Genomic DNA, 25,647 nt, shown 5'->3' with positions numbered 1-25,647 from the left:
AAACCAAAAAATTATTATTATTATTATTATTATTATTATTATCATTATTATTATTATTATTATTATTATTATTATTATTATTATTATTATTATTATTATTATTGTTACCATCGTCATTATCATTATAGATCCTAACTTCTAATCCATGACAGTTTGATCAAAGCGGATTGAATTATTGGAAAGACCATATATTGCACTCATGAAATCTCGTAATACTATGTGCTATACATCTTTTACTATTTAGCCGTAATAGCTTTTGAATGACTGTTAAATTGAGGGTACTACTAGATGTTATTGAGTTATTGTTTAAACATTCTGCAATCATACTTTATTTTGTGAATAGCATAAACATGTTTGAATGTATCAGCTTTCATTCTTTAATAAAGCATGTTTCTTTAAATACGCAATTGATATTAACTTAATATAATTCAAAGAAGGAATTGCATCGGTTTTCTATCGAAAATATGTCCGTTTCATCGTAGTGGCTCCCAAATAATAACCTATTTTAAAGAAATGAATATCACAATAATTTAATATTCAGTATAATAATAGTATTAAAGTATCTCTTTTGTATTTATGTTACTGTTACTTGCCTCAATGAGTGGATAAAAGTTTACAAAAACCACTTGTTATGAATCGAGTAACCAAAACAACAGATATAGAAAAATCCACACCTTGTTCTAGCAACTCGCCATGGTAACATGAATATAAAGGAGAACTTCATGCATTTAATATGATGACATCAACGGGCTGTTTGATTATGAAGTTTTGGAAAAATGTATTTATTAAATTAATACTATATGAGACGTGAAATTATATATAGAATAAGACACGATTTATTTAATATTGTACAATACTGGGTGCTCCACTCGCTACCGAACCCGGCATTTCATTTCCTTAATAATTCCAACACAAATGTTGATACTGTAATGAAATTAGAAGAGTAGTGTGGGAAATGAAATGGAATATGTGTCGCTGTCCATTTCACTTTTGCTACGTGGAGTAGCTGTCCACCAGTTAGCCTATCTATGGCCACCGCGCTCTCCCGATCTGACGCCGCCTGATTATTCTTATGGGGATATCTCCAAGGAAGAGTTTTCCGAAACAAACTAGGAACCATAGACGCCTTGAAATCAAATATTAAAGAAGATATTCAAGTAGTGACAGGAGATGCACTGGCAAGGACTTTCTAAATTATGGCGCGCCGAATTCAGTCCTATCTGGACGCAGATTGTGCTCACTTCCAGTACATTTGATGACGTTTTCACATTTCTCACAAAACAAGGTAGATCCGCTTCAAATTTCATCGCAACATTATCATTAGTCTTAAAATTGCACAATAAATTTCGGGTTCGGTACCTAGTGGGACACCCAGTATAACTTTAGAGATAATCCTCTCTTATTACTTGTACAGACACAAATAATATTGAAATGAAGTTACTGATAGTGTGAATGATTTCAGATTTTAAGAAAAATTGTATTAGGCCGAGTCGTAGGTGGGAGGATAAAATTTAAATGGATTTGAGGGAGATGGGATATGATGGTAAAGACTGAATTAATCTTGCTCAGGATAGGGACCGATGACGGGCTCATGTGGGGTCGGCAATGAACCTCCGGGTTCTCTAAAAGCCATAGGTAAGTAAGTAAGTGTGTTTTATCTTGCAATCCACAAGGTGAAAGGATTCAACAGGAAATAGTTTATTAAGTACATTATTTTCGAGGTAAAATAATTATACACTATCTAGGCCTATTAGATTATACTCACGTGACTGTAGAATTGTTGAGTGTAGTATTCGCGAGGCAGCCCAGTATGGATGTTGGCAATGTCTTGTGCGTTATCTTCCCCGTTGCTAACGCTCTTTGGGCGCCGAATACGATGATGCTGACTATCCCTAAGCTGGCTATGCTTCCCCACAGAGCACCCTATGTACAGACCCAGAAACAAAATTTGGGCTACTTAATTTTACTAAGTTCCAAATATTATCTGCTTTGGTTCTTGCTTTATCTCTATCTTGTTTCAATAAATTCAGATTTTCTGTCCAGACTGGGGTGTAATGGCAAGTTGTAGCCGATTTAAGTGAACACCATATTTTAACTTTTTTTGGCTACTTCATTCACACACGACCCCCAGAATGTCTGGAGGACCACACCTGCTGTTGATCGACGGGTCCATTGGACCTAACATTACGCATACGCAGTAAACAAGAACGCCTAAATATATGATATTTTATATTAAGTCATTGATCATAATCCACAGTTAATTCCCGATTTACCACGAAAATCGTCTGTAGCTACATTTAGATTGGCAACAGGCCAAGATTGTTTGGCCAAACACCTGCATAGAATTGGAATATATCAGTCCCCTAACTGCCCATTGTGCAACTCAAACCAAGAAATGGATTCGGAACACCTCAAAATCTGTGCTTCAGTGGCTGACCATGACAATATCTTCGAAAAATATTGGAGTGCAAGAGGTCAAATGACTTTATTGTTAAACGCCTGGCATTAGAAAACAACAACAACATATTAAGTCATTGAGTCCAAAAGACCATCGACGGAGTAAAGAGTAACAAGTAAAATACAAGGAAAATATCGCAATATTAAAACACTATAATGCCTACATCATAGAATTCATTAATGTTGTGAAATGACTTCTGGGTCAGCCAACCAAAGACCAGTTCTTTAACGGCATTCTTTTCAAAATAAAAAATTTCAATAGGCAACTTATTACAAATTCTAAGAGCACTGATCGAATAATTAATTTGTCTTTGACAATCTGCATTCCGATGCAGACTAGTGTTAAAAGGAATGTCCCATTGATGCGCGGTTTAGAAGTACATTGTTCTAAGTGACCAATACACACTTGGTTCCCGGGACGCAGAGTCAGGTAAATACAGACGGCGGTGACGCAGCGTTAATTATCTACAGTCCCGTCGCTCTTATTTCCGGCAGCCAATCACGTTGCAGGTCGGCTACAATTAAACGTGTGCGTCTTGTCATTCGCTGGTGATGATGTAATTCACTTCCTAAGGCTCGATAAATAGGCTACTTAATATAATCGCCCGCCATTTTGGCTCTTTCGTCCGCTTTCGTAGAAAACACGCGAGGACGTTATTTGCCGCTCAATTATTTGCTCAATTACATTGCGTTTCATTTTTTATCATAGGAGCTACGACATAATAATGTTTAACGGTGCGGCAAATAGATTCCTCGTGTGGGAGCTCGGCAACGAAAGGACAAAAATGGCGAACGATATTACTTACTTATACTTTATAGAGCTTTCACTTCCTAAGACGTAAGCAAAGAGGAGGAGTCACGCCGGAAATAACAGCGACACGACTTTAGTTGCGGGTTCTGCCAGAACGCGGCGCCACCGCTGGCTGCTGCGTTCTGCCACTTCATTGTTGATTGTTGTTCAGTACACACGTGCGTCTATCGCCTACGCTATAGCACAGACAGTGAAATCGACGTAGAACAATGCGTCATTATGTGGACGGGTGGACACAGGGACGCAGCGTCTTTATAACGATAGTCTGAATCGGACCTACAGTCTTGCGAAGCTTGTTGCCTACATGGAGGAGGATTGCTACCTGGACTCCGCCCATTTTCTAAATCTGTATGTTGTAATCGATATAACGTCGTGAAATAAGTAACTAAGACAGGATATGCTTGACTCAGTTGATATACTCGGTTTCACCTTACATGATCTCTCACCGTTGAGACGAGGTAGATTTTCTTGTCCGACGATGCCTCCTTTACTCTGTCTGGTCATACTCACCTTAGCGTTTGCCCATGGGAAGAAGATCCCGAGGGAGAACAGGCCCAGCAGCGCACCGCAAGTAATACCCTGTGCGCTGTACGATATCTGTTGACATCAGACACATGTTGTGTTCAACAATATCCTATTTGTATACGAGTACACTATATTGTGACATGTTGACATTTTAATGGCATTATTTTTATTATTATTATTATTATTATTATTATTATTATTATTATTATTATTATTATTATTATTTTAACGACATATTGTTGAAACGTCATTAATTCTAACGAAAGTTACAATTGAGGAGGTCAGAAGCACAGGGGTAAAAGTGGTTAAAAGTACTTTATCATCCGTAAATTCTGTGAAATTTTGGATTCCAATTTTAGGGTGTGTTGTGGTTAAAAGATATATTCATTTTTACTAAATGAGATTTATGCGTCGTACAGCGGGATACACGAGAATGGATCACATTAAAAATGTTGACATTATGAAAGAACTGCAGATTGAGCCGATTACGGAATACCTACAGAAATACAGACAAAACTGGAGATCACATGTCATCAGAATGCCTCGTTCTAGAATTCCACGCCAAATTTTAAATTACCATCCTGTGGGCAAGAGATCCTTGGGCAGACCGTTGAAGCGTTGGCAAGAGACTGTAACGGACCACTAGGCTCAATACATACAAGGATGATGATGATGATGATGATGATAATGATGACTAAAATTTCAGATGCTTTAGCTTCTCCTGGATGCACTTAACTCACTTGCCAGTTGCACCCATTTGCTTCTAACGTCCTCAATTCTGGCATCGTGTTTTTTCACATTTTCAGCTATTGATATCAGAATTAGATTATGCGTATTTCTCAAGATTTATAGCTTAGATTGTGTAAGTTGCCTCACGTTTAGTATTAACTTACTTCTGTTGATTTGAAATATAATTATTCTTATTGTTTTTATTATTATTATTATTATTATTATTATTATTATTATTATTATTATTATTCAAACGACATTGTTCAAATATCATCAATTCTACCGATATTTACAATTCTGACTTCGTGTTTTTCACATTTTCAGCTATTGATATCAGAATTAGATTATATGTAGCCGTACAGTACCTGTTTGTCAAGATTTACAGTATAGATTAAGTTGCCACACGTTTAGTATAATATCTTTCTTCTGTTGAATTTTAAATATTATTATTATTATTATTATTATTATTATTATTATTATTATTATTATTATTATTAGTGAGCCTATTATTTGGAAACAGCTCCAATACCATTAATTCTGCCGAAAGTTACATTTTGGCCACTGTTTTTTTAATTATTATCTTTTAATATCAGAATTGGACTTTATGTTAACATTTGGTACTTAGATTGCTCACGTTGCCACACGTTCATAAATATTTTTGTTGGTTAGCAAACAATTATCATTATTATTAGGACGTACTAATATTACCATTATCTACACATGCCGCTGCTGCAGCTGCTCCTGCTACTACTACTACTGCTACTACTACTACTACTACTACTATTACTACAAGTACTTTAATAACAGCATTTACCGAAAGATACACTTTTGGTCTTCTGTGTTTTACACTTGCAGATATTAATAACAGCATTGAATTTGAGGCGTTCTCTGGAACAAACCCTTAACTACATGGTCATAAATTTTATGTACAAGGTATCAAATATTTTAGACCTGATTTAAAAGCATTGCCCAAAACGACGTTCAAATGTTTCTAGAAGGCGTTGTGTTTGTTGGTCAGGAGGGAGCTGCGGTATTAAGGATTCAATATATGCAAGACACTGAAAACCGATATAAAGCATGTTAAATCGTTATATCAGTGAACGCTTCAATTTTTGTCAAAATGTAGAGCTTAGATTTCATACGTTGCAACACATTCAGTTCAATCTTGTTTGTTTGTTTCAAGCATTTGTTTTCTTCCAGCTTCATACTTTGCGGCAATATTTGCTACGCAATTAATGCTACTGATAAGTACTATTAAGTGATGGTCCCTGACCTCCAAGACGCCTCCTAGTTGCTCGACGACGAAGACAAGCAGCACACTAATGGCACCCACGACAAGCACGATCGTCTTCATGATCCAGCCAGCACGTTGCTCACTCTCGTCTCCCTTGAGATTTGGACGCACAAAGTCCTCGTAGATTGTGGCGGCCAGGCAATTGAGACAGCTCGACATGGAGCTGTCAAAATATGGGATAATAGTTTACAATTTAGTTGCTAACAAGGTTCATGTATTACCTATTGAATACAATATTAATATAACTCGACCGAGGCGAGTGAAGACTGGCGTAATGTGAACTATCGCGATGTCGCTATACGAACGCAGGAGAAGTACAAGTGGCGCTCCTGGCTGCAGGATTCCACTGGCCTCGGTCGAGTAATACCTTTATAACTAAGGAACTTATTCTCATATTAGCTTCAGCATAATTATGTATATTTAATTAAAGGTTTTATTTAGAATTATGTTAGGGTTGGTAACATTGTATGGTCCACACCGTCAGCGCGTCTCTCCGTGAAACCAGGTGGCCCGGGTTCGAATCCCGGTCGGGGCAAGTTACCTGGTTGAGGTTTTTACCGGGGTTTTCCCTCAACCCAATACGAGCAAATGCTGGATAACTTTCGGTGCTGGACCCTGGACTCATTTCACTGGCATTATCACCTTCATTTCATTCAGACGCTAAATAACTTAGATGTTGATACAGCATCGTAAAATAACCCAATAAAATAAAAATAAAACATTGTATATTCAATTATTACTTATTCTTTCTTAAATCGCTGATGCTAGTCCCTTTCGAAGTTTTGATAATAATTTGATCGTCATAAAATCTATTTACGCACCACATGATATAATTATTAAATATATGTTTCTAATTAATAGTTCTTCAATTTTAAAATCATTTTGTTCATTTTATGAATACCTCAGAGATGCGCTGAACACTCCTGCAACGAAGAGACCAGGCAGACCTGGAATCGAACCGGCGACGTCCATGACGTAATAAGCCAAGAGTTGATCCGCCCTTTTAACAGCCTTGAACAAATAACATAACAACATGAAAGTACCTGCTATGATTATGAATTATCAGGGAATTGATTATGGGTTTAATCCCTTTGATGTATAGTGAAACGCCTACTTTTCATTGAAGTAATCGATTTATTTTTATTATCCACTATCGATATTTAAATTGCTTTAACAGCACTTCTCTTTCTGTTGAATACCATCAGTTTTGGTGTGGAATTATATTTATAGTGATATAGAGTCACCTTTGACATACTTCAAAGCTTGATTTATTAATTAAATGGAAGAGATGTTATATTATTATTATTATTATTATTATTATTATTATTATTATTATTATTATTGAGAAATTAAAAATGCACAGTATTTCGTAAGATTAAATGTATTTTATGACTTTAATAGTAATAATTTTCATTGCTATCTTGTAATGTGTTTCTAATTCATTAACTTCGCAAATTTTTACTACTGTAGTTCCTGATATTAAAAGACATGCGGCACTTTCAAGAAGGACCTAAAACTTTTGAAGGTAATATTCTTTATCAATTGACATCGTGTTAAAGAATAATTGTTTTTTTTTTTTTTTTTTTCACTTTGCGGTCTTTCAAATCTCATGTAAATGTTGTACAATTGATCCTCTGCATAACTCCATAGAAAGAAATTTAATATAATCTGATCAGGCGACCCTAGAGGCCACGCAGTGGACCCGCCTCTTTCAATCCATCTACGAGGAAAAATTATTAAAAAATTGTCCTGCCCCCGAATTTAAGTGCTGTTGCGTTTTGTCTCGTTCAAATGGCTACTGGATTAAAACGCATGAAAATTATCCGCATACAACTGCAAAACATCAAAGTAATGGTGCTTGTGATTGTGTCTTCAATGAAGAACCATTGTTTATTGATTCTGTGATTGGAATTAATATTTCATATTCCGTAAAATAAATACTTTGTCAACTACACAATGCTATTCACGTAGACGCTAAAGTGAAATTTAGCTCTATCGAAATGGCTTTTCCAAAAATGATACATGCATTCCCATTATTCGTTTTAAGCATTTGGTAACAAAAATAATTCAGTTCCTTTATCTTTTGCGAATTATATGGTTGTTCAAATTTTATTTTCCTTAATTATTATTGAAAAGATGTGTTATATAGATGAAATAACCTTTTTTTTTCTAAATGTCTTACTTGAACTTTAATATTCTGAATTTAACACGAATTTTTTATATAATTTCATTATGACAAAAAAATTAGTTCCATGTATGATCACAATACATATTTAGTGTTCACACATATTATGCAATATTTTCATAGCAGGTAATGCCGGCCGAAACAAGACAAGAAGTTCCCATGAAGATATCTTGTTACTTGATATGTAGAATAACTTATTCAGTGATGTAAGCTGTCTTTCTGTGTTGGCTCATTGACGTTTTCTTATTGATTTTATTTAATTCTCAGTGCACTTTTTGATATGGTTCATGCACAACGTTACCACCACATCTTTTAAAAATGATGCGACAATACTTAATTCAGATAATTAGTAACAGATGGAATGGTCGAAAAGATACAGTACCATATCCTCCCAGAGGACCAGACTTAATATTTCAATCCTCTGGATTTTTGGATATTATGTGAACTGTTAAATACCTTGATGTGTGTCACGTCCATCAACAACATACACATACTGCAGGACCGTGAGAACAATGCTTGTCGACAAATACGGCAGTTGCCAGATGTGTTCGAATATTTGTTAATGGAAACTGTTTCTAGTTTTACCGATACTACCTGGTACGCAAATAAGCTAAGTTATAATCTTATTTAAAATCTTGTATTATATTTATTTCTTTTGTCGCATTATTAATTAATGAATTTATTTATTTATTCATTTATTTATTTATTTAATTATGTATTTATTTATTTATTTATTTATTTATTTATTTATTTATTTATAACACTTTCTACCAATATAGGTTTCCAGCGAAGATAAAATATAAAATAAAAAAGAATACAATTTATTATACATACAAGTATTATGATAAATTTTGATGAGGAAGAAAAATAATAATAAAAAAAATTTATGTTTCAAAACTTAAACTAAACATGACAAATAAATTAATTAACTCAAATACTCTAAACTTAAAAAAAATGCTCAAAACAACAGTAAAAGGGGAAAAAAGAATTTTCAATTGAAACTAATAATTCTTATAAAATCGAAGCGATCCCATTATTGCTAACAAATGAAGATCTAGGTGAAAAGTCTGCAGATATTTTACCAAGTATTTCGGTATTGTGCCTCTAGCTTCAACCAACATACAGTACATATGAATACTTTTGAGGCGTTTTTTTCGATAATATGTAATTGTAGACTCATATATTTCCTGTTTTTCATTATCTACCTCTTCTGGTTAACCGCAACTTCGCTTAAATCTAATAGTGGGATCAAAGATGTACATTTCAGAAGTACTTTTTCATATACCAGCATATCAATTCGATGATTTATTCCATTTGTCTCTACACTAAGCACCTCTTCGAACTCCGTGAAACTTTTCTCTCGTAAAATGTCTGCAATCTCCAATCGAATGCGATTCGCAGTAGCTAACCATAGCGATAAGATGTAATTACAAACGCCAAATTTGCAGTCTCTCAGCGGCATGTTTCGTTTGATACTGGACACATTTCTCTCTTTTCATTAAATATCTCTTGAGAGCTTGCTTTAATTTCCACCAAAACATCGTATTTCTTCTCGATTCCCTCTTGGCATTGGCATTATGTTTCTATTGGAAATATTTCAAAGTTCTCACTTATTTTTTGCTTTTTTTTAGTGCTTGTTCCTTTGTGCAAACTTTAACAGACCATAAGAATTGCTCCTCTCTTCGAATTAATATATGTAGGCTATATTCTTTCTTTATTATCTTAGCCCTAAGCTAAATAAAGATAGTCTACAGGAAATGCTTGTAAGTTATGACATTATAGTTGACTTTTTCTAATTTATTATTCCTCTTATTGTCAAACATTTATTGAGACTGTGCCATTCGTACAGCGAAATTTGTAATATGCATAATGAATCTACAGTTATTTTACAGCTTTGTGTATTCCTAAAGTAATCCATTATGTACAATTGCTTGTTCACAATGTCAATGTAAAGAAATTATACAGTTTTCTTATTGACTGACTATAGTACAATGAACTTCTAACTGAAGCACCGCTATAGTACCGATGAATATAAACCAACAAATTTTACAACCATAGATTGAACTTACAAGGGAACTGTTAATGACTTCATATTGAAAAATTTCCTCAAAATTAGCACACAGTTACATTTCACAGAAAAAATATATAAAGTACTTTTAACCCATACCAAATGTGAAGGTGTAAAATTTTATTTGTAATGTTGCATAAGGAAAAGGAACAACACGTACTTGATAAAATAGCAGAGTTGTTGTTGCTATTGGAAAAAAAAAACTACACATACTTCATAAAATAGCAGAATTGCTATTGCTATTGTCTCTGCATCGCTATGACAAGAGAGATAAGGTCTTAACACTCAACACGCTTCATTATTGTCTATGCATTTCGAACTGACGGCTCAAGGACAAGCAATGGACTGCATTCGCCACGTGTGCTTACCCAAATCCTGGACTTTCTCCTCAACTAAATTCAACTGGGACAGTTAGAATTACCAGTGCTTCAGTTCAGTGACTCGTACGAGGTTTGTACGTGAACTTGATCAGCCATTTCGAAATGCACAGATTATAAATGGGTAAGTACTTAACCACTCGAGGTCTGGGAATACAAAATGTTCAGATAATGTTCCACTGAAGCTATTGTTTCGCAATCTTACAGTCAGTATTGGCAGCAATTTTTTATTTCGCTATCTTTCGCTTACGCACGGCTCATCCTTTATAAGGGATGAACCGTGCGTAATGTCATTAATTTAAGGGGGTTATTCTTTGAGATGTTCCAAACAAAAAGGTTTAATTCAGTTTTGCTCGTTTTTGCTTCCATTTCGAGATAAAAATTGTTTATGTGCAATATTTCATAGCGTGTTTTGGAAAAGCCATTGATTTAATTCCCAATATTCTCAGTCAATTTAAGAGAATAGTTTATTATTGTAATAAATTATTGAGAGAATTATAGTTTTGTCCTTCAAATGCGCAGAAATTGATCCGAAGGATTATAACATTTTAAAATTCCTTTTCAGAACGAAAAGTTACTCGTACATTTGTTCAGATCAAATTTGTTTTACATATAAAAATTTTTATGTCGAACACGAAATAAAAGCTAACAAAAACGTATTCAACTTTTTTTTGTTTCAAATATCTCAAAGAATAACCCCTTGAATTTAATGACATTACTTACGGTTTACACTGTATAAATATAACATCGTGCGCATCTTTAGGCGGGGTTTAGACATGAGCTTGATAATATTTACTTTGTCACTTACATACTTACTTACTTGCTTACTTACTTACGGCTTTTAAGGAACCTGGAGGTTCATTGCAGCTTTCACATAAGCCTGCCATCGGTCCCTATCCTTAGCCAGATTAATCCAGTCTCTATCATCATATCTCACCTCCCTCAAATCCATTTTAATATTATCCTCCCATCTATATTTCGGCCTCCTCAAAAATCTTTTTTTCTTCGACCTCTCAACTAACACTCTATATGGATTTCTGGATTCGCTCATACGTGCTACTTGCCCCGCCCTTCTCAAACGTCTGGATTTAATATTCCTAATTATGTGAAGTGAAGAATACAATGCGTGTAGTTCTGCGTTGTGTAACTTTCTCCATTCTCCTGTAACTTCATCTCTCTTGACCCCAAATATTTTCCTAAGCATCTTATTCTCAAACACCCTTAACCTCTGTTCCTCTCTGAAGTGAGAGCCCAAGTTTCACAACCTTACGGAAAAATGGTAATATAACTGATTTATAAATTCTAACTTTCAGCTCTTTTGAGAGCAGACTAGATGACCAACGCTTCTCAACCGAATAATAACATGGATTTCCCATATTTATTCTGAGTTTAATTTCCTCCCGATTGTCATTTATATTTCTTACTGTTGCTGCAACATATTTGTATTTTTCCATCTCTTCAAACAATAAATTTCCAATTTTTATATTTCCATTTCCTACAATATTCTGGTCACGAGACATAATCATATAATTTGTCTTTTCGGGATTTACTTCCAAACCTATCTCCTTACTTGTTTCAAGTAAAATTCCCGTGTTTTCCATAATATCTTGTGAATTTCTTTCTACCATATTCACGTCATCCGCATAGACAAGCAGCTGATTAAACCCATTCAATTCCAATCCCTCTCTGTTATCCTGGACTTTCCTAATGGCATATTCTAAAGCAAAGTTAAAAAGTAAAGGTGATAGTGCTTCTCTTTCCTTTAGTCCGCAGTGAATTGAAAAAGCATTCGACAGAAACTGACCTATACGGACTCTGCTGTACGTTTCACTGAGACACATTTTAATTAATCGAACTATTTTCTTCTGTCACTACAAAAATTTAATATCACAAAAATTCTACCACTCTACTGCTAACAAATTCCCGTAGTCACTTAAAGAATATATTTCAATAATATAAGTGGCAAGTGTTTTGCTGAAATGGAATGTAATATGAGCGACAAAAGAATATAGGGCTACAGTAACTAAGTGCATAATCAAATTGGTACTTAGAAGCTTATTAATTTGAAACTACCTTTTCAATTTTCTAAGTACAAATATTATTCTTTTATCTGCTGCCGCTTTATCCAAGTTCCCTTTTTTTCGTCGCTGCATATATTACTCACCCCTGATTTTATTGGGTCGCAGTCATGGTATGTAGTATATATCAGGAGGCCTGCGACGCCGCTCAGCAACTTCATTGTTATTATACCGATGCAGTACATGACCAGAACCCTGCAGTCACAAGAAATCATTTAAAAGCAATATCCTACTTAAACTTACTTCTGTATATTATTAAAGATGGAATATTCATTCAGTGCTTCGCAAGAATATGCATTTACTTATAAAAAAAAGTACCTTTAAGACTTCTGTGACTAAAAATCTAATATGTAAGACAATCAGGAAGGAAAGAAATAATTCTTTAAACGATAGAAATGACTTAATAAAAATTATTCATTTTCAATGTTTACATTGTTAGTTATTAGTAACTTTCTCACTATACATCATTCAATGAGAAAATATTCAGAGACAGCCAAACTTCCTACAAAATTAGTTTTAGTGTAATCACAGGATTTATTTCGAATTTTTGATTTGCCTGCCTGTTTCAATGTACGGCTATTTACCCGTAATTATTGCGTGAATTTTATTGATGTTAAATACGTATTAATTAATTCATCATGTAATGCTACATGCTGCATTAAATCCATATTATTATTATTATTATTATTATTATTATTATTATTATTATTATTATTATTATTATTATTATTATATAAAACCGATTTGGACAGTGCGTATTGTTGTTTTCGACAGTACGTATTGTTGTTAAAACCGCTTTCGACAGTACGTATTGTTGTTAAAGCCGCTTTCGACAGTACGTATTGTTGTTACCACGTAGTATGTGTTTAGAAGGATTGTTCAAGAAAATAATGTAAGAATATAAATATCATTTGTGACATAATAGAAAACCACCGGCGTAGCTCGTTCGGCTAAGGTTCTTGCCTGCCGATCCGAAGTTGCGCTTCGGCAAGACGAATGTCAGGTAATCTTCGGCGAATTCTCGGCTTTATCTCGCCAGATACCATCTCACTATCACCAATCCAATCGACGCTAAATAACCTAGTAGTTGTATTGTGTTGTCCAATAATCAATTTAAAAAACATAATAAAGAGCTGAATTCTTGCTGAATGCGTAATTTTATTGTGAGAAAGTCTTTGTCATCTTCATAACATGGATATTTCTCATATGTGACCAATCTGTATCTTTGCTCGTTGAATGACGTAAAGAGCGTTATAGGATATGATTTTGCAGAAATGTTTACAATATATCTCGGAACATGGCATTAGTATGAAATCAAATCCCGTGTTTCTTAAAAACTAAACTTTATTATATCATTTGCAGTACCATAACTGAACATGCAATATTATTCACATGCTTATACAGTGCGATCGATAAGTCTCTCCGCAGTGCTTTGTAGCCGAGAATCCACTAAGCAGAGAATTCAAGTGGCAGCACTGGCCGCTAAGCAAATGATGGACTGGGGATGTGAGGTTGTCATAACGGAAATATGGGGAAATGCCAACTTTCTACAGGGTTACTAGAACTAATGGAGCTGCGGAGGGACTTTTCGATCGAACTGTATGACGCAACCAGTGTTAAAATTCCCTGTTACATGCTTAAGTTCCTCCGTTGTCATTCCCATTGAGACTAAAATGAGTACAACTTTTCGTCATAAGCTAATGGAAGGCAGGAATACTTGAAACTATTGAAATCATACTAACTGTTGTAAAGCAATATCAACAAAACTGAAGCGAATATATTACAGCAGGAATGAATTATAAAATGATATACACATTAATTTATAAATATCAACATATAGGAGCAAAAAATTATAGGAAGACTCAAAGACGCAAGGATTCTGTAATAGATTATATTCCCTGTAAATAATCTACACAAAACTACGACTGAATTCAAAGAAGAACATAAGAAATAGAATATGTTTTTCTCTATTAAATTCTTTGATAAATACGTCTTTTTATTCCTTTTTCGATTGTTATTGATTTAATATTTTTATAAACCATAATTATTGCACAGTAACAAGCTTTAAAAATCTGGCGTCGGTATCTCATTAAGTACAATTAGAAACAGTGATTTACTTACTTTGATATGTTCGACTTCTTTGGGAGGGAAATAAATTTCTGCACGGATGCTTGGTTGACCATGTTACCCAAACGAAGGAGCGTTGTGCCGATGAGGACGGTCCACAATGTGTTCCTTGCTAGAGGGCTGGGGTCCAATCTGAAATTATGGTTAACTGTTGTCCAGTTTCTGTGCCATTATTTTCCTGTCAATCTCTCCAGACACGAGGGGATAATTGAGATAAAGTGTTTATTACCTACTTTCGAGGGCTTTTTTCGAATACATGTTCCTACGTTTCTTCACCTACTTTACACCTATACATCATTGGACTCCTATAACTTACGGCGATCACGATACCACACTTCATCCACAATATTATATTCTTCCCAAGTAGATGTAATTTAAGCGAGTAACAAAAATGCTTAACATTATTTTATATTAGTGTCGAAGTAAATTTAATAATCAAAAATGAAAAGGAACCCACCATTTTCCAGTCATAACCACTGATTAACTGTTCTTCTCCCACAACATTTTCTTCTTTATGAACGATTGTCTCTGAGGGCTCACACCTGAATTGACTGCAGAAGTATGTTAAAATAAATGGAGTACCTCTTCATGTGTTCTTGTAAGTAAAAGGAATGCAAGTGAGTCCAGAAAAGATCCCATGTTATTAATTATTATGCTGTTCCATGAAAGGATTAGAAAACTGTCTTACATGTGTCTTACAGACATGGGTATTTCTCTTAAACAATATAAGATATATTATTTGTATTTAATAGGCTGCCGGGTAGCTGGCTACGGACTGGAAGGTCCGGGGTTCGATCCCAGGTGGTGACAGGATTTTTTCTCGTTGCCAAACTTTCAGAACGGCCCCGAGGTTCACTCAGCCTTCTATAAAATTGAGTACCGGGGGTAAAAGGCGGTCAGAGCGTGGTGCCGACCACACCACCTCATTCTAGTGCCGAGGTCATGGAAAGCATGGGGCTCTACCTCCATGCCCCCCAAGTGCCTTCATGGCATGTTACGGGGATACCTTTACGTTTTTACCTTTACCTTTGTTTGTATTCAATAATGTAAATTTGAATGAACTTTATATATATTATAGGGTGATTCACGAGGATTTGCCGTCCCTTAAGGAGCTTATTTCAGAAGACATTCTGAGCGAAAAATACCATATAAACATGTGTCCTAAACTCAATATTTTCAAAGTTACATTAAATTGAAGTTGTTTGTAGAATACCGTGTTTCTTTAGTTTTAAGGGTAAAGAAATATTACAGATTAATAATGAAGTATTCAGAGTATCATTTCCTTAATTAGCTAGTATTCTGAAGTTAAAAATGTGTTGTGAATTCCACAGTTGCTTCGTACCGATTTTTTTTTTTCGTTTTTTAACTAAAAAATTACATTTTCTTACGCATTTGTCGCAATAATTGTTACAAATCTCGCCACTCTTGTAAATTCATTAAGTCTGTACGTTAGGATGCATAATTAAATTGTAAAGAATCAAGTTCCTAAAGTCGTATGATTTGTACAAATTTTTGTGATAATTGCTAAGAATGGTGTCATTTTCAGTTAAAAATTGGAAAATAAAATCTGTACAAATCAATTGACAACATATATTTAGCTTCAGAACACTAGCCAATTAAAGAAGTGACACTTGTTAATAGTTCACTCTCTATTTGTTATATTTTTTACCTTTAATACTAAAGAAATAAGATATTATACTAACAACTTCAAATTAGTGTAACTCTCAAAATGTTGAGATTAGGACAAATGTTTATAGGGTAAACTAGGGTCTGTTGAACAGTCGGGCATGTTGGACACTCTGTATTTTAACGTGTTACCTCGCCACTTGTGGGCACCACATTCTGCTTGAAGTCAATGACGGAAGTAGTCCCTCTCGTGGCTACTTCCGTCATTGACTTCAAGCAGAATGTGGTGCCCACAAGTGGCGAGGTAACACGTTAAAGTACAGAGTGTCCAACATGCCCGACTGTCCAACAGACCCTAGTTTACCCTATGCCATTTTTTGCTTAGAATGTCTTTAGAAATATGATCTGTAAGTGACTGTATATCCTCGTGAATTACCCTGTATATAGTCCACTAGTAACAGTGAAAGTTGTGTCGTGTATTAAGACAAAGGAGAAAATTGCATTTCCTTTTTTAACATTTTGCAAGGCATCAAGACCTTTGCAGAACAAAATTGTAGATTTGAGCATAATATGTATTAAAGTGAAATCTCTCTCTTAGCAGTGAATTTGTTATATCAAATGTTTCTTCATCCCAATAATTATCAGGTTTTTTTATGAACTCTTTAAATGTAGTTTGTAATTAAATGGACTCATATTTCTACAGATACTTAGAATGTATTACTTAATTTAGTGAAATTACATAAAAATAATTTAACATTTCCAAAAGCAGCTTATATTTAATCGTTCAGAACGTGAATATTATGTGATTTATTTAGCACTCGACCGCCACAAAGATCGGCGTTGGCGGTAACGTGCCAAGAGGAGATCGGAATATACACACACAAGATAATGGCTGTTTAGTCCAGAGTGAGCTTTCGTGGTGCCATGATGTGAGTGTTTTGAGTTTTCTTAGTGATCAAATAATTTTTATACAACGACAGATGTCTTTATTCAAGTAGATCATCCCTGAGCCTAAGGGGGGAAGTGAAAGGGACGGAGAAACCTCCAGCCATAACCTATTTGCTTACATAACGCGCAGTAAGGCTTTATGCATCAGTGGTAGATTTTAGGCGACCAGTGAGAACCGAAAGTTTGTAAAAACTGTGATGCGTGCCTGATACAACCAGTGATTGACCTTCCTCTACTCGTACTGCATAAAAGCATCACATCCAGAGAAGATGGAATGGGGAGTTAAGAGGTGATGTACAGTGACTCAATCGAGTTAATAAAGCCCAGGACTGAAGTAGAAAGTATATGTACGATTCATGGTTGAAGTTCACAGACAGTTCAAAGTTTTGTTTCCCGAACTTGAAGTTCCATAGCTTTCCACAGTAACTTGGTCAGCGAATTTAAGGATACAAAATTATTAAACAAAAAGTCCACATATGAGTGAACGATAAATATCTAATACTACTCTGAATGACGCAAACTACTCAGTGGAAAATAACTGAAGACGGTGGAGACTTCCAGTTTTATTTTTCCCAGTGGTAGAGTCGTTCTTATTTTTTTTTTTTTTTGCCGTAACACTAAGCATGTGCTCACAGATGTAGCTAATTCCGAGAAGCATATGCCATATAGTTCGTCAGAGACTATCCAGAGTGCACCACTTGCGGTGAATCTACATGACGCCTGTAAGGAATGATTGTGATTATGGACATTTGTTAGGATGTCAATGGGGAACCGGAGTACCCGAAGAAAACCCACCTAACACAAGTTATTAATTCTCTCGCTCTGGGTCTAACTCCGAGTTTCTTTGTTTATATGCCCAGTGCACTACCACAGATCCACCGTGTCGGTTAAAATAATGTGTTTTTAGTAATTTGATAAGGGATAGATTGTTGTGTTTCATTGGTGATATTGAGAAACTTTCTTCCCAATATGTACTTGCCTATCCGTCTGCAGCACATAATAATAATAATAATAATAATAATAATAATAATAATAATAATAATAATAATGTTTTATTTTAGCTGGCAGAGTTAAGGCCATAAGGCCTTCTCTTCCACTCAACCAGCCTTAATCAATACAATACATATTTCAATTACAAATATTTACACTACACTTAAAAGGTTCTCCAGCAATATTCTTCAATTTTAACGACTAGTAGACTACATATATATTTATTTAAATTTAGATACACTATAAGGTAAAGTAGTAACTTAATTTATGAGCTAATTTAATTCAATCAATTATAATTAATTTAATATTTGAGATAGGTAGCAAAATGATGATAATTAATTTAATATAAGCTTACTAGGACTATGTTAAAGGGAGAAAAAAAATATATATAAATCTAAAATATATTTTTATAATGAGAATATTAATGTAATTGCCATTAGAGGTTTTGTAAATCTATTTAGAGAAATTAATGATAATAATAAGAATGGACAGATGTTAGTTTCATTATGAGTAACAAATATTAATCAGCAATTAATCTGTTAAGTAAGAATTTATGTAATTTTGACCTAAATGAAGTTATTGTCCAACAACCCCTTACATCACTCGGAAGCGAGTTCCAGTTTCTAGCAACTGAAACTGTATAAGATGAAGAATATAAAGATGTCTTGTGGTAGGGTATAATGAGTAAATTGTTATGATGAGATCTTGTACTTAGCTGATGATATGCTGATAAATTTTGAAAACGAGAAGCCAAATAGATTGGGGTAGCGGTGCGCACAATTTGAAATAAGAGAACAAGAGAATGCAGGGCTCGTCGATCACTTAGCCTTAGCCAAGACAGAGTAGGGTAGGGTAAAGTTGCCTATTTCCGTGATACCCCTAATCCCGTGATACTTTTTTAAATTGAATGTCAGTCAAAGCTTTGCAATTCGACCATAGCGCCAGACATCTTTCTCGAAAGATTATATCTATATCTTTTGAGACATCGGTGAACTTCATAGTATGATATCCAACCCCGTGACATTCAGTGAAAAAAACGTATCACGGAATTAGAGAAACTTTAACCTATACTGGGCGGTTAATGCCGTCTGGATCATTTGGTTGAACAATGATTATGACGTCACTTGTAACTGTTAACTAATAAATAATATTGAATTTACAAGGCTTATCTATTAATTTATGAAACAGGAAAACACAACTTTGTATTTTTTAAGAACATTTATTTTCAACTTGCTGAGTATCAGTCCTTCCGTTTGGGAATCAGACCGCAGTTATCTGTAGAAAAAGATTTTTTCCGACCGCTAAAGTCCTCGAGCAGAATAAAAGTTGTGTTAGAAAGTATAGAAATGGACACAGCTTTTAAGATAACTGAAGACATAATTAAAAATCAGATTTAGAACCTATCACTTGATTCGAAACCATATTTGTCATTTTTAAACATTTATATTGTTGACCCTCTTCTCAAATTAGCATATGCATTCCCTAATACATTTACGTGAAATTCCCCGTTCAGATTCGCCACACTCCATGCCCCAGCATCCTAGCCCTCGCGCCATCCCCATGCGTTCAATGGCGTCGTGGGTTGTACTTACGGAGTCGTCTTTGCCAACGTGGGGAGGGATAGGAACTTCTGCAAAGTGATCTGGTTCACCATGGCCCCAGACCATAACACGAAGGTGCCGAATAAAACGGTCCAGAGCGAATTTCTTGTCGTGGGAGTTGGATCCATGCTGTAATACCGTCGCATCAATTTATGACATAAGACTGAATTGTTGCGAACATTTTTACACGGTTCTTGTATTTGAATGAGAGAATTAGTGTCGTATTTTCAGAAAAAAAATACATCTTATTTTACAGTGTATTTAATATAGAGAGTGAAATGTAAGTAATGTCATTAATTTCAGTGGGTTATTCTTTGAGATATTTAAAAATACGAATTTAAAAAAATGTTGCTAGTTTTTGCTTCCTATTCGAGACAAAAATTGTTTTACATGAAACGTTTCATAGCGTTTTTTGGGAAAGCCACTGATTGAGTTCGGAATATGCTCAGTCAGTTTAAGAGAGCAGTGCATTATAATAATGGATGATTGAAAGAATTTTAGTTTTAACCTTTAAATGAGCAGAAATTCGATCCGAACGAATGTACTGTAACATTGTAAAGTTCCTTTGCTGAACGAAAAGTTGCATTTGTTCGGATAAAATTTCTACAAAAGTAAAGGACAAAACTAATAGTTTTCAATCACCTTTTATCATAATACACTACTTCCTTAAATGGACTGAGCATATTTAGAATTCAATCAATGACTTTCACAAAACACGTTATAAAATTGTTTATATAAAACAGTTTTTACCTCGAAAAGGAAGCATAAACGAGCAAAATTGTACTATTTTGTTTAATATTTCAATAATAACCCTCTGAAGTTATTGGCTTTACTTACGGTTCACCCTGCATATGAGAAGCTTAAATATACTTAGAGAAAATGAAAAGTTTAGATATTTATACAGTTTCAGACTGTCAATGACAAATTTGTTTTGTAATATAAAATCTATCAGTTAAGTTAAAATTTCCGCGGAATTATTTAACTAACAGGCTTAAATTTCGAACAGTACCGATAGATAATAAAATACACGATTATGGAACCATGAAATTATGAGATCCTATTTATTACCCACCTACGAGTACATGCATATGCCTTTAATTGTCAAAACGAAACTCTTCGCATCTGATGATATTAATTATTTATCCATTGTATTCTTTTATTTATGTCACATTTTTTCTTAATAAATTGATTTATCATTTGTAATTTCGAAATATTTTATCCTAGTCGTTTGTGGAAAAATTCTCGCAATTTTATAAATTTAATTTTTAATAGACAACTCACATTGCAATATATTACACAATAGTTAGTTCAGAAGCTAAAACAAACCTTTAAATAGCGAAATTAGCACACGTAATATAAATATGCTCAGAGTAAAACGATTAATATATCAACATGAAACTTATAGAAAGAGAACTGGGCGGAGTTACGCAATAAGAGACCAAGCGCCAGAAACCTGTTTCGAGATATTGGCCATTGAAATAAATGTTTTTTTATAAAACATTTTATGCAAGAAGTATTATAACATTCATACTATAACAAAAATAGCACAAATAATTCCAAAAAGGGCTAACCGATTTTTAAAAAGAGACCAGCATTTGAATTAATATTTCAAAACAAAATAAATAAATGAATTGATTGAATGATTGATTGATTGATTGATTGATTGATTGATTGATTGATTGATTGATTGATTATTCCATATATGGCCAGATACATGGATTTACACGTCAATTACAGTACATAATAAATAAGAAACACAATAAAATTTATAAACACTTCAAGTTAAAATGCATTAAAATAAATAATATAATCCAGTAGTTTTGCATATATCATAACTTGTGATTTAAGAATTATTTTACTGAATAAAAAGTTTGATCAGTTAAAATCTGTTTAACTCTCACTTTACATTTTGCATAAGGTAAAGTTTGTATCTGCAATGGTAATTTATTAAAAAACACAATGCCAGTATAGGCAGACGATTTTTCATATTTCACAAGTCTATGATTTTTATTGAAAACATGTGTAATTATAATTATGATAATCTACTGTAATTTCCTATTGTATTTATTCTCATTCTGTTTCAAGAAAATTAGGCATTTGTAAATATAAATGGCTGGAAATGTTAAAATTTTATATTTTTTAAAATAAGGTTTGTATGAGTCAAAACTCTTTAATATAGAAATGGCTCGTATAATTCTTTTTTGTGCAATAAATATCCTATTAGCACTGGTAGAGTTACACCATAACAAAACGGCATAACTGAGATATGCATAAGCAAGTGAATAGTAAATTTAAATCAATATTTTATGCAATAAAGGAATTTTTGCTTATAAATACCAGCAAAATTCAGATATCACATTTTTTATTTTTTTTTTCGAGTTAAATTAGCTGCCATCAACAGATTTGTGCAAATATCTCTTTTTTTCTTTTTTCAAATTGTCGGTTGGTCCATTATTGCGTAACTCCGTCCAATTATATGTATCTTAATGCTTACTGAGATATTTTTCGCAATCGCTGGTTGTTCAATTCTTTAGATTTATGAAATTTCCCCAATAAAGAAATGCCTAAAGAACAAAAACAATAATGCGTTTTGGCCACTAATAACAATTAATAATTATATTTTGTATTAATAATTAGTTAGCAGATCCTTTTTGGCACGGCATATATCTATAAATTGCATCTTAAAATAGCGTATGTCTAATCGTAGTGTAGTACTTACTCCAGCATATTAATGCGGCCACCTGCAGTACTCTGTTCTATGACAGTTTGCCAACCGCCAACCTGGTGCACTCCGATGAAGACCACAGTGAGGCAGGAGCCGACCATCACAACGGCCTGGATCAGATCACTCCAAACCACTGCTTTCAAACCTCCCTGCGCAATTGACGGTAGTAATAATAATATCATTGTTTTTGCTGTTAAATGAACAGAATATATTTTAGTTTCGGAATATAGAGCACTTAATAAGTTAAAACGAAAATTGGAATTACTGTTCTTATTTTTTTAACTTCAAACTTTCCATTTCAAAACATTCTTCATTGTACCAGAAAGCACATGATACTTCACACTGTACTCACTTTTCTCCATTTTGCTCGATATAAAAATTTCCTCCACATATAGAACAAATACAAGAAGCATTTGTAGAAGAAAATGTGTTTGTATTCAAGCGCTTTCAAATTGCCGATTGTCTAAATTTATTGGCTCTTGTTGCCACTCTTTTGGTAACTTCAGACAAACAAATGAAAACAAAGAAAAATATTCTAGCTTTTGTGTAAGATAACACTCCATTTCTATAAACTAAATTTTGTATGCAATTTGCATTATAATCAATAAAATTATATCATTGAACATAAACAATTATTATACGACTGTCCTAATATTGAGAAGGGGAGTTACCAAATCATCGAATGTTAATTTGTTTTTAATTGGAATGAAAAGTTAGAATAAGTATGACTTAATATTTGACAATAATTTAGGTAATTAAGGGTAAGCTATATAAGTAAATTTCAATTACTATATAAATGACATTTACCTCTTAAAATTTCATTTTATAGAAAAATACTAATGAACGATTTAAAAATAGCATTCAATGGTTGTGCCCATAATACCTGAATGACAGTGCCCATATTTGCCTTAGTGCATTATTTTTAAGTAGGTTATTTTACGACGCTGTATCAGCATCTTAGGTTATTTAGCGTCTGAATGAAATAAAGGTGGTAATGCCGGTGAAATGAGACCAGGGTCCAGCACCGAAAGGTACCCAGCATTTGCTCAAATTGGATTGAGGGAAAACCCCGGAAAAAACCTCAACCAGGTAACTTGCCCCGACCGGGATTCGAACCCGGGCCACGCGGCCAGCCGTGCTAACCGTTACTCCACAGGTGTGAACGCCTTAGTGTATTATTTCAACAAATGACCAGTCTGTCCAGCGAGTACATGCTTCAGAACCCCAAACATATGGATTATTGATCTGTTTAAATCTACCATTCCCGCCTGTTAAGTTTGTCGGTACTACTCACACATTTGTGGCTGTTATTCCTTAAGTGAATCGTGTAAAAATCAACAACAGCACTATTTTTGCTATGCTCCAAAATGTATTCATATACATAATTATGTTTGTAGCGTTCACATCTCCAGCAACGTCAACATTATTCACACTACGGTTCGCCACGGTTTACCAATATACTATCTCTTACTTAGTAACTCACGAAAAATTAGGGTAACTTGGGCATTACCTTAAAAGTGCCCATATTACCTGAGTGCCCATATTTGCCTGATTTCCCCTATATGTTTTGATATCCTGGAACGTTGCATTCAATTGACGTGTTGTAACGAATTTTGTCTATAATTGCAGAGATATTCAGCTTTTGGGATTATTTTGATTTCCTTAACTATTGCTTCATTTCTTTTGTAATCCGAAATTCTATACCCAGCAGTTCTCAAAAATCTCATTCCAGCAGTTGTTTTGCGTCTCCTATCTTGGATTCTTATGATTCATACTTCACTATCATAAGACAGGGTGGGTATTGCCAAAACTTTATAAGCCTTCAATCTTGTGTGTTTTTCAATCTCCACTGTTTTGAAAACTGAGTTGATAATTCTGAGGGTCTATTATAGGCTAATTTTTAATTTTGAGTCTTAAATCAAGATACTTCAAGATATAATCGGAATCTTCAAAATAATTTTAACTTTTTTTTCAATATTGAATTTTCAATAGAAATTTTGTTTGGATGGATAATTTTCCTAAAAAGGCCATAATTTTTGCTCTTCTTTCAGAGATTTCCGTGTTAAAATCTTGTGCAGTAATATTAAGATTGTGAATCGAGTATTATAAAACACCTTCTGTGCTCGCTAGAAGAACACTTAGTCATCTGCGTACAAGAGGATATTTACCATCTATGGTGTTGTTACTATGGACATGATTAATTTAGACGGTAATGCAGTAAAATAGCCAAATATAATGAAAATGGTATTACAAAATTACAAGATTCTTCAAAATTACGAGCACTGTCCACATACAAACTGCAAATAACATCGTATAGTTACTATTAACGTTTGCATTTTGTGAATATGAAATGTATATTTTTCATACTTCGTTTACACTCTCCACATAGATATGTATGTATGTATGTATTTATTTACACTGCAAGTGGACATGCACCCGGTGGCAGTGGTATACACAATATAAACAATACACAATAAAATTACAATACAAAATACAATTATACAATACACAATAGGCCTACAATTTTATACACAATACAATAAGAATACACAATATAATTTAGCACAATAATAATAAAAACATTACAACCTACATTATTATGTATAGGCCCTACAAAAGTTTCAATAGTCTTTCACTTTACTCTCAGAGTCTAGTGTCTAGTATTCCTCGAATGAGCAAAATCTAGGGTGCTTATTCATACATTATTATTTCCACTTTGCTTACAAACCGCTTCTTCAAAGTATAAGTGTGGGTTTTACATTGGTGCTAATTTTATTGTAATTTTATCTATTTTAATTATTGTTTTCTGTTTTAATTATTATTTTTCCTTTCTTTCTTTGACAAGTTCTGCGTTTTTTAACTCTTTTATGGACAAACAAGGAAATATTATGTATATGAATGAATGAATGAATGAATGAATGAATGAATGATGTTCTGACAGTTCGATTGGCTCCTGAATATTTTCTTTTCCTTTAACTGGCAATTATCTCGAGACGTAAAATGTTGTAAGGCAGGAAACGTGATGCTGAGAATGTTGAAAATTCATCACTTGATATTGTATTACATGATACTTATTATGAAGTAGCTAACTTTCATTATGTTCTAT

The 25,647-nt window shown here is 33.9% G+C and overlaps 2 protein-coding genes across 6 annotated transcripts in view; one reads left to right on the top strand and one right to left on the bottom strand.

Moving 5' to 3' along the window:
• LOC138712053 (sodium-coupled monocarboxylate transporter 2-like) overlaps nt 1–25,647 on the bottom strand; it is a 156,194-nt gene that overhangs the window by 8,748 nt on the left and 121,799 nt on the right. For 2 of the 5 annotated variants that reach the window (XM_069843444.1, XM_069843447.1), the window contains 8 exons: nt 22,536–22,690; nt 19,808–19,945; nt 14,646–14,783; nt 12,611–12,719; nt 6,718–6,827; nt 5,796–5,979; nt 3,779–3,865; nt 1,766–1,923 (listed from right to left, as the gene is read on the bottom strand). In XM_069843444.1, coding sequence (XP_069699545.1) covers nt 1,766–1,923; nt 3,779–3,865; nt 5,796–5,979; nt 6,718–6,827; nt 12,611–12,719; nt 14,646–14,783; nt 19,808–19,945; nt 22,536–22,690 — 1,079 coding nt within the window. The remainder of the gene's footprint in view (nt 1–1,765; nt 1,924–3,778; nt 3,866–5,795; nt 5,980–6,717; nt 6,828–12,610; nt 12,720–14,645; nt 14,784–19,807; nt 19,946–22,535; nt 22,691–25,647) is intronic. The other 3 variants (XM_069843445.1, XM_069843446.1, XM_069843448.1) reach the window with 3 other exon arrangements.
• The window catches only part of LOC138712054 (neurotrimin-like), a 236,606-nt gene continuing 221,340 nt past the window's right edge, over nt 10,382–25,647 (top strand). Inside the window, exon 1 of the mRNA XM_069843449.1 lies at nt 10,382–10,570. The gene's annotated coding sequence lies outside the window, so the exon portion shown is untranslated. The remainder of the gene's footprint in view (nt 10,571–25,647) is intronic.

The sequence above is a fragment of the Periplaneta americana genome, chromosome 13 (genome assembly GCF_040183065.1).
Source record: "Periplaneta americana isolate PAMFEO1 chromosome 13, P.americana_PAMFEO1_priV1, whole genome shotgun sequence".
Taxonomy (NCBI): Eukaryota; Metazoa; Arthropoda; class Insecta; order Blattodea; family Blattidae; genus Periplaneta; species Periplaneta americana.
Note: the sequence above shows the minus strand (reverse complement) of the source record. Positions and strands in the feature narration are given on the sequence as shown.